At 55.8% G+C, this 10,308-nt stretch overlaps 1 protein-coding gene across 1 annotated transcript in view; it reads right to left on the reverse strand.

Moving 5' to 3' along the window:
* Positions 1 to 7,433, reverse strand: part of PPP1R9B (protein phosphatase 1 regulatory subunit 9B) — a 46,268-nt gene extending 38,835 nt beyond the window's left edge. Inside the window, exon 1 of the mRNA XM_019548430.1 lies at positions 5,494 to 7,433. Within this exon, the coding sequence (XP_019403975.1) occupies positions 5,494 to 6,885 (1,392 nt within the window). The 5' untranslated portion in view covers positions 6,886 to 7,433. The remainder of the gene's footprint in view (positions 1 to 5,493) is intronic.
* Positions 7,434 to 10,308: the final 2,875 nt, after the last annotated feature.

Here is a 10,308-nt window from a genome sequence, read left to right on the forward strand (position 1 = left end):
CTGGCTCCAGGATGACAGGGCCCAAATTCAACTCCATGTCAAATCTGCTGGGTAATCCCCTCCAGTTTTGCAACCTGCTATTCTTGCAGTGATGCACCAGAGGAAACGCATCAAAGCAGTCCAACATTTGGACCTATAGTAACACACATGGTCCTCCTTAACTCCCTCTGCTGCCTACAAAGCCTGTCCACAAGCATTCCCAGCACAGCACTGCTGAGATCATTGCCCCTAGGCAGACAAGGCAAAAAAAGCTCTCCTTGGGGTGGACTTTCTTCAAAACCCAGGAGGGAAGGGACACCAGTGCCTGCTGTATTCCACAAAGGATGAGGTGGAATAAAAATGCCCTGGGAAGAGATGAAAGTTGCAAACAGTGAGTGCTGAGAGGCAAATCCTACCATTCTCCAGGCTTGAAGAGCAAGCACAAAACCAGTTCCTCCAAGTCCAAGCAAATGCAGATTTCCCCAGTCCTCAGCACCTGTCCTCAGCACCAGGTATATTCAGCTATTTTAACTGCCTCAATAAAGGCCTCGCTTTCCCTGCTGTGTCAACAGCCAGATTCACAAAGGGTCTCAGCACCATCCTGACACCCAGCTCCTGTAGGGCCCCAAGGGAGCAGAGTTCTCAGGAGAATTCTGGGTGCCACCTAACCACAAGCAGAGATGCCTACACTGCAGCCGGCTGGTGCCCCTCACCCCGCAGGCCCCAGGTAAGGACAGAACCGATGGCACTGACTCAGCCATGGAATCCAGGCCGCGTCTCTATAAATAACTGAACACCAACACAAAGCAATTTCTGTTCATTCAGTCAAGGGGATACAAGTGGGAGCTAATCACTGATGCCCAGAAATAGCTGCACAGGTCCCAGAGACAGCGACCAGCATAATCCTGGGCATCTCCACCTGCCTTTGTAGTATTGTAGCCCGCCAGCCATGCCCCAGCCAGCAGAGTGGCATGGGGATTGTCAGGGACCAAATGGAAGGTGTGGCACTGCCTGGGCCGCCAGGGGGTGGCACAAAGACCCGCTGTGCTGCAGGGGTAGTGCTCAGAAGGGATCCTGACTCCCCATCACCACCCCTACTTCAGGTAGCTGTGGGGGAAGCCCCACCTGCCTGTGGGGCACTGTTCTAACCCATGGCAAAAGGCAGTGTCCTGTCAAGGGGACTCACTTTCTAGTGATACCCTCCCAGGTAGCAGTAATGAGGGAGCTGACATGAGCCTTCTCCTCAAGGCCAGGGGCTGAGGGCACTCACAGTTCCCTCTAATCAGGAGCCCCGCTGGGCCCTCCTGATCCCATGGGGCATGAGGAACTTCCCTACCTGCAGAAGCCCAGCACCCAGGGGCTAGCTGCCTCCAAACCCCTCCTCTATGTCCCTCTCGGGTACATTTCTGCTGCCCCCAGCTTGCCCCAGGGGCCTGGCTGAGGTCCCAGGCCCGGTGCAGACACTGAACATAAAACAAATGCATCTCACCCATGCGCACACTTCCTCATTTTCACTTCTGCTGTGCTGGGTCAGGGTGTGTAACCGTTTGGAAATCAGCACAGCACCGGCATTCAGCTCCCAGCCACCCACTCCTTCCTCTACCCTACACTCCTCCCTTTGTACTCCTGCCTTGATCTCAGTCCTGTCTGGGCAGTGCAGGAGAACCACCAACCCAGCCTCCCAAAATGGCCTTGTGATGGGGAAGGAGAAACACCCATTCCCCAGTGCCCAGGAACCCGCTCCTGTCCAGCAGTAGCAAAGGTTAATGTAATGAATGGCCATGCCTAACTCCTAGAAGTTCCCAGCTGTTCCTCCTCCCCGAGACAGGCCAAACAATAGATGAGATGGAGCCGAAGGCTAATTGATGGGACAGAAGGGTGACCTACAGGCTAGAGCACTGGACTGGGGCCCATGAGATGTGGTCTCTCTTTCCAGTGTTGTTCAATATCTTAATCTACAACCTGGAAGACAGGATGGATTGCACCCTCAGAAAGTTCGCAGATGACACCAAGCTGGGGGAAATAGGAGATATACTGGAGGGTGGGCTAGGATTCAGAGAAACCTCAACTAATTGGAGGATTGGACAAAAGAAATCTCATGAGGTTTAATAAGGACAAGTTCAGGGTTCCAGCACTTAGGACAGAACAAGCCCATATACCTGTATAAGCTGGGGACTGACTGGCTAAGCTACAGCTCTGCAGGAAAGGACCTGGGGGTTACAGTGGACAATACGCTGAATATGAGTCAACAGTATGTCCTTGTTGCAAAGAAAGCTAATTACATACTGGGCTGTATTAGTAGAAGTGTTGCCAGCAGGGAAGTGATTCTTCCTCTCTATTCAGCACTGGTGAGGCCACATCTGGAGTACTGTGTCTAGCTTTGAGCCCCCCACTACAGAAAGGATATGGACAAATTGGAGAGAGACCAGTGGAGGGCAATGAAAATAGTTTGAGGGCTGGGACATCACTTCTGAGGAGAGGCTCTTGGAACTGGCTTATGATCAAGGGCCACGTGATCAAGGGCCTGGGGGATAGGCCTTACGAGGAGAGACTTCGGGACCTGGGTTTGTTCAGTCTGAGTAAAAGAAGGCTGAGGGGTGACTTGATAGCCGCCTACAAATATGCCAAGGGAGAACACCAGGATCTGGGAGAGCAACTTTTCAGAAAAGCACCCCCTGGGAGGATGAGGACTAGTGGGCACAAGCTAGTCAGGGAAACATTTAGGCTAGACATATGGAAAAAAGTCTTTTCCGTACGGATGACCATAAACTGGAACACTTCCAGCAGAGGTGGTGCAGTTGCCAACCCTGGCAGTGTTCAAGAAGAGGCTGTACAAGCAGCTCGTTGAGCTCAGTTGAGCCCCTTACCTCCTGCCCATGGCAGGGGACCGGACTTCAAGATGTTAGAGGTCCCTTCTGGTCCTTCTTTCTATGATTCTATGATTATTTAGTCTGGAGAAGAGAAGGCTGAGGAGGGATTTAAAGATAGTTGAAGGGGGATCTGCCTTCAACTACCTGAAGGGCAGTTCCAGAGAGGATGGAGCTAAACTGTTCTCAGTGGTGGCAGATGCCAGTACAAGAAGCAATGGTCTCAAGGTGCAGCAAGGAAGTTTAGGTTAGATACTAAAAAAAGCTTTTTCACTAGGAGGATAGTAAAGCAGTAGCCCAGGTTACCCATAGAGGTTGTGGAATCTCCAACCTTAGAAGTTGTTAAGACCCGGTTAGACAAAGCCTTGGCTGGGATGATCCACTTGGGGCTGGTCCTGCTTGGAGCAGGGGGTTGGGCTAGATGACCACCTGATGTCCCTTCCCACCCTAATTTTCTAGGATTCTGTGATTCCCCATCCTGCCACAGCTCTACCATGAAGCTTCGAGCAAGCAGGGGGTCTTGAGTGGGGAATGTCCAGTTCTCACTGTGCACATGCAGCTCCCAGCCCACCAGTGTCCAGGTCTAAGCTAGGGCTTACCACTGTTGTGCTGAGACAGCTCAGCCCCAAGAGAAGGGGTTTTACCAGGAGAACTAGCCCAGCCACTGGGACAGCTCATGTCAGGGAAGAAGAGGGGGTTACCATAAGGAAGTGCTCACCACCAAGCCAAGACAAGCCACTGGCTTACAGATCAGAAGCTGACCGGTACCAAACTCCCATTCCCTGCTAGGTTACTGCAGGGACCCCATCAGGTCCCTCCTCCCCTTGGCACCCTTAGATGGCCTCAAGCTGCCAGGCTGATGGCTGTACTTCCTCTGCTCCACAGTGCCTGCTGCCCAAGCATTTGCAGGCAGCTAGTGAACCCACAAGGAGCTCAGTCAGCCTTGTTGCCCACACTTGGCTGTATCAGCAAGGACTCCCTCAACCACCCAGTTTAGCAGGGGCAGAGCGGGCGGTGAAACCCAGCACTCTGCTTTAGTAGCTCTCCTGCCCCAAGTGAGATGCCTGCCCTGAAGCCCTCCAGTGTGGTGCGCCAGCCCTCAATGTTTCAGTGAATCTGTCGGACTCCACATCCACTTGAGGAGGAGAGGAGCAGGAGCACCCCATCTGGAAGGAAGTGACTTCCCTTGCCTTCCCCCACCTCCATGAATCAGGGGTCTGACCTGGGTCTGAGGCTCAGCTGGGATCAGTGGCAATAACGCAGAATGAGACCCTACATCCTAGTCCACACCACTCTCTGCCAAGGAGGGCTGGGAAGAGACTGATGCAAGGACATCTGGCCTCCATTCCCTTTAACTTTTCAGCCACAGTACTTCAAATACCCCAGTTCAAAAGCTATCCCTGATGTAGCTCAGGGGGGTCACATCAGAGAGGAGCCTGGCACTGCAGTTTGGCCTTGGGGTGAGCATGGTCAGTTCTCAGGGGCACCCAAAGGTGCTGAGACACGTGTGGAGAATCAGGCTTAGGAAGAAGTGGAGAGACACCCCCTGACTTTGGCTTGGATAGCAGATGCCTCCCCTTAGCCCTCCCTGCAGCTGCAAGCCTTCTTCGTCCTACTAAGGCTGTGCAGCCTAGAGAAAAAACAGGCACCCAGGGGCAGGGTCCATCTGGGAGGCAGAAGAGGACCAGGGAACAGCCTTCTGGCACTCATGGTCTCCATGATGCTCTCTAGCCTGTGCCACGGAGGGCCCCTCCTCCCCGTCCCTACCACCATTCAGGAAGTCACATGCCCCATCCGGAGCCCTCCACGCGGGCCTACACACACAGACATTCACACTACACTGATCGGTCTGAAATGCCAGAGGACGGCCTCGTTGGCTCTGAAACGAACCCAGCAGCTGCCCCACACCGTGGGATGCAGGGGGTCAATATTCGGTGGTTTCTGAGTTTGGGCTAGGTTCTGCCTGCACAGGAGAAGGGGCAGGAGGACTCTGCTGGCTCCTATTACAAGGAATGGCTTTATTACCCACCACCTCAGGCTCCCCATCCTTCAACGCAATGGGGTCACCTCGACCTGACAGATTTTCACAGTGGTGTGGAGGTGGCAGGGAAACCAGACCTTCCTCAAGGCCCTGCCTGCCCTGCCTAGACCTCGGCAGCCCCCGACCCTTTTCCTAGCTTCGCCGTTCTTGACCGACATTTCTTTGGCCTCTATTCTGTTGCATCCTGCCTGCATGCTACCAGCCCCCACAACCCAGAAGTGCTGCGTTTCAATGGCGCTTGCCGACAAACGGCCTGTGGGGGGGAAGCACTGAGAACACCAGTCCCCGGGCAGATGGCCAGCTGGGGTGGGCAGGGGAAGCAGAGCGTCCTGGCATTGCCCTGTGAGCCTCTGGGATGAGTTGGGGTGCTGGTTAGGGAACAACCAGGTGGCTGGGAAGCAGGGAGGCGCAGAGCTGAGAATGCCTGGGTTGCAGTCCCCAGCTCTGTCATTTCCTGCCCATAGGCCCTGGAACGAGAATCACCCCCTTACCCAGGGCTTCGTCCCCTCCATAACACCATGTGCCAATGCAGAGCAGATCCCATTGGCTGCAGTGCCCCGCGCTGCCCTCCCCCTGGGGTGGTGCCATGGCACCTGCCCCTCTTACCTGGATGGGTGCTGTGCTAAAGTGGATTTTGCGGTTGGGCACCGGCTCCTCCTCCTCCGAGAGTCCCGGGATCTCCAAGCAGCTTGACTCCGGCTCATACAGGCCATCGGCTTCCTCGTCCTCATCCAGCCCGCTCCCCCCCGAGTCCTCCCCCAGCCCGCTGTAGGCACTAATGTCCACTAAGTCAGCCTCCGAGAAGTCCTCCTTCTTGGACTCGTCGCCCAGGTCAGCCTCCTCTTGCCCCTCGGCCTTGCCCACCTCCTCGGCAAAAGCAGCCACCTCCGGGGCCTCCAAATGTTTCTCTGCAGCCAGGCTGCCATTTTCCAAGGCTGCGTGAACCATCACCTCAGCCTGGATCACCTCTGCCCTGAGGTCGGGCCCTGGTGTCTGCCCATCGGTACCCTTGATTTTGTCCTGCTCAAAAGCCACCTCCTCTGCCCGCTCGACCACCTCGGCTTCCTGTTCTGAGTCCCCGCTCTCCTCCACCTCCACCGGCTTGATCTTCCTCACCTCCTGGACACTCTGGGAACGTGGACCTGCCCCGTCCCTGTCACCCACCCGGGGTGCGCCCTGGCCCCCTGCAGCTGGCTTGGCTTGGGCCTTCTCACTCTCGAGCTGCCTGACTCTTGCCTGCAGTGAAGGCCCATCGCCAACCCTGGGGTCCGCCTTGCCCGCCTCCTGGCTCTGAAGAAAGACCCGGGACCTCTTGCTGACAATTTTGGAGTTGAGGGGCCCAACTTTGCCAGGCGTTTTGTGCAGGTTGTTCCTCAGGTCAGCCTTCTCGAAAACAGCGCTGAGCTGGCTCACAGTGGGTGACACGGCCTCCGTGTCCAGCTTGTCCAGGGACTCAGTGCTACCATTGAACCTCACCACCACATCCAGCTTCCTGTCCTGGAAGCCAGCCCTCTCCTTCCTCAGCAGGAGTTTGTTGGTCGTCTCCTTCTCCTGGAGGCTCCTCTCGAAGATCTTCCGGGTCTCCTGGAGTTTGGAGAATGGCTTGTCAGGCTTGGAGTCGAAACGGCTCACCCTCTCCGACACGCTGGTCCCCAGCTTCAGCAGTGCACTGTGGTCTACATTCTCGTTTAGGCTGCTGGCCCTGGGCAAGGACAGCCTGACGGGCTTCTCCTTCACCTTGGCCAGGTCGCAAGCCCCTTCACTCACCGGAGTGGTCCCCATCTGCAGGAACATATTCTTGATCCGGTGGACGTTGGAGCCATACTTCTTGCTCCTGGCTTTCTTGGCTTCCTCACTCTCGGTGCCAAGGGCATCTTCTGTGGCTTTGAGGCCCTGTATCCCGGCTTCGTAGGCATTCCTGTGAGGCGAGGAGCTTCTCAGGCTGCTGCTGTTGCTGCTGCTGCTGGGGCTGGAGGAGTGGGGCTCAGTCTTCATCATGGTTCACCGAGGAGGCTTTGCCTGTCGCCTACACCACATAGCCTCGCTCTGCCTCTTCTGTCTGTCTGGCTCTTCCTCTCTCTGTCTCCTGCTGCAGTGGACTCACATCACCAGAACCCCTTGGCTGTAGGCAGGGGCTAGGCTGTGCTGTCTATCTACAATACAGCGGCTCGCATTGTGAAAGGGAAATGCGGGTGGGGGGGAGAGGGGATGGGAGAAGGCAAAACTGGTCCACCGCTCAGCTGCCAGAGGCTGGGACCAGATTGCGGGATCTCCTAAGTGGGTAGCTCAGTTCTGGCCATGTCCGGCCAGGTGTGGAGATCCCTTGCCCCTCCTGTTTCTGCCCTTCTCTTCTTCCTCCCCCTTTCTGTCTCTTTCTGCGCCTGAATGGCTGGTGATGGAGACCGAATGCTCTAACCCTTCTGCAATCTGCACAGCCTACCGCCCTGGCGTGGATTCCTCTGGGTCTTAGAGAAACCAAATCCTCTTTCCTCTCCACTTCCTCCCCCTTCTTTGGCAAGTGAGAAAGGAAATTCGGTTGCAAGGCGACACCCTTCCCTCTCCCCCCCAGAAAAGACTAGTCCACTGAACTAACTGACCGCAAGCCAACCCAGGAGGGGGCTGGCATAAGAAGGTCCAGCCCCCCCTCCACCCCCCTTCTCCCCGCGCTGATGAATTTAAAAAATTGACAAACAATGTAACCCAACCCCCTGGAGCTTCCTGGCTTTGGCAAAGGGTTAGGCTCTTTCTGCCTCAGTGGGCCAAGCCCTTGGGTTCTTCCCCCTGCCCCCACCAGCTCCTAATGCCCTTTCCCCAACTTTGGGCCAAAGGGCTCCGTCTATCTGTGGCTGGAGGCACGTGTCTGGGTGGATGAGCAGGGCATTCTCCCTTCTCCCATGACCCAGTGACCTGTAACCAGAGCCGTCCCTTGGGCGGGGTGAATTGGGGTGACTGCCACAGACCCTGCACTTTGGGGGGCCCTGCAGACAGAGCCCTACAGGCCCTAAGGACAGCACCATTGACGTGCCGAGGGTGCCACCATTCTTTACGGCTGCTGCACACCACCAGCTCCGCGCTCCGGCTACTCGCCACCCTGCCCTCCCCCTGCACAGACTGATATGTCTCAGTCCCTGCACACTCCTAAGGTCGGCTCTGCCTGCAACACTGAGTCAGAAGGGAGTCTGGGCCAGACCTTTCTTGCCCAAGCTGCTTTCTTGCAACACAGTCAGGCTGAGCAGCTGGAAGTCAGCCCCTGAGACATAGATTCAGAGTTGGAAGGGACCTCAGTGGGCCATCTAGTCTGACCCTCTGTCCCTGGCAGGCAAGAAAAGAGTCACCAACCCTGGGGTCATGTGAACCCAGACAGGTGCCTGTCTGGTCTCCTCTTGAAGACCCTCAAGGATGGGGCAAGCACCACCTCCCTTGGGAGCCCATTCCAGATCCTGGCAACCCTCACCGTGACATGCCCTGCCTCTGAGGGGCTGGTTCTTGGTGGGGCAAACTGCACTGAAACCAGCAGGAGCTGCACAGCCATGGTCCCCTTGACAAATGAGAGAGCAGGGGGGCAGCCGGCTGGAAGGAACCTGCTTGGCCGAGGTGCTGACAGAGGAGTGGCTCGGCCCCCTGGGGCCCAGAGGTGCCTGTGTGTGAAGAGCCTGGTCTATGATTTCAGCAGCTGCTCAGACACCTGGTGACTGTCCTCTCCCTCCCTGCCAACAGAGGCAATGACACCTCGCTGTCAGTGTGTGTTGTTAACTCCTGATTTGCATGATGCACCTCCTTCTTTGGCTGGGACAGGGCTATAAAGCTGCAGGGCTTGGCCACAGAGCACATCCAATCCTCCTCCTTGCCATGCCCCGCTACCCACCCCAGCACCCCGTCTCCCTTAGAGCACAGGGCTGGGAGCAAGGAGCCCTGTGTTCAGGTACCAGCATGAGGAATCCAGCACTCACTGGTGGCTGCCAACTTCAGGGGGCTCCACTTGAGCCCCCCCCCCCCCCCGCAATCACTCCTCTCTTGGGAAAACCTGAGCTTTGGGGACACCTGTGAGGGGTCCTAACCAATCCCAGGTCTGCTTCTGCCCCAGAGGCCGCAGGCAGAAGCAGCCAGTGGGCACCAGGACCCTGCAGATGCCACATGACAAAAGCTCCCCCTCTGCTACGTTGCTTCCTGCATCTTCTGCCTTTTTGTGTGTGAACCAGCACAGTTCCCTCTTCTCCCCCGCAGCCCGCCCTGCCCCAGCCTGAGCCCAGCAGCTGCTGCAGAGCCAGCTGGGGAGGGCTAGCAGCTAGCAGGGAGTGCGGCTGAGGGGCTTAGGTCCCAGGGGCAGGGTGCTGGCCTATGCCAGCCTGGGATTCCTGTACCAGCCAGTTGGACCACACTTCTCACCTGACTCATCAAGCCTCAGCATTAACCCTTGCCAGGGCACAACCAGAGGCAGAGGCACATGGTGAAATCCCACATGTCAGGGATTCCCATCACCGCATGTCAGGGATTCCCAGTTGATTAATCCTTTGCAGCCCCTAAAGGCTGTGATCACCATGCTCATGGTCCCAGTGCGCAAGGCTCTGTACATGTTGCATGAGGGGGAACCCAAAGAGCTCACAATCTTGATAGAGAAAGAGAAAATGGAGGTCCAGAGATCTGGCAGAGTGGCTGTGACAGGGGGCTGGCTGAGCTGGGAGCAGGACCCACATTTCCTTATCCTGGGGGTCCTGAGCCCCAAGTAAGAAAGAGGGAGCAGAGAGAGGAAGCAAGAGGGCAAAGCAGTGGCAGAGGTCTCCTAAAGACTTATTGAGGGCCCAAAACACAGGGCTTTGCTGTCAGGTCACAGGCACATGACACTTTCTCATGGGAACCCCCATTATGTTATTCTTGTTCATTATTTGCATTGTGGTACAGTCCGAAAAGCAGGGCCTCCTCATGCCTTGTGCTGCATGTGCACACACTCTGAAGCCATCCCTGTCCCAAAGAGTTTACAATCTAAAAAGCCAAGGAAGGGGGCAGGAGCGTATTGTCTCCATTTTGGATGTGGGAAATGGGGGCCTGGTGATCAAGGAACTTGGCCAAGGTCACATGAAGAGTCAGTGGCAAAGGTGGAAACAGAAGCCTAATCTCTGAATGGCCAAGGCAGTGCCTTAGCCAGCACCCAGTCTTTGTTAACTCTTTGCTCACCTGTTCCCTGGTTCATACAGGGCTTTTTCCTGCAGATTCAAACAATTAACAATTGCTTGGCCCAAGTGACTGGAAAGTAGCCTTTCCATATTGTCAAAATTAGAAATGTGCTCTTAGCCAGGAGGGACTGGATTTCCAAGCCAAATTTTATCACTCATTCAAATCCTCAAAGGATCCCAAAGCATTTCACCAATGGGTTTAGATGACACTATGCCCCGGGATTGTTGTAACCTGCTATTTTAGTACAGC

This window comes from Crocodylus porosus, unplaced genomic scaffold (assembly GCF_001723895.1).
Source record: "Crocodylus porosus isolate Cpor-Errol unplaced genomic scaffold, CroPor_comp1, whole genome shotgun sequence".
Lineage (NCBI taxonomy): Eukaryota > Metazoa > Chordata > Crocodylia > Crocodylidae > Crocodylus > Crocodylus porosus.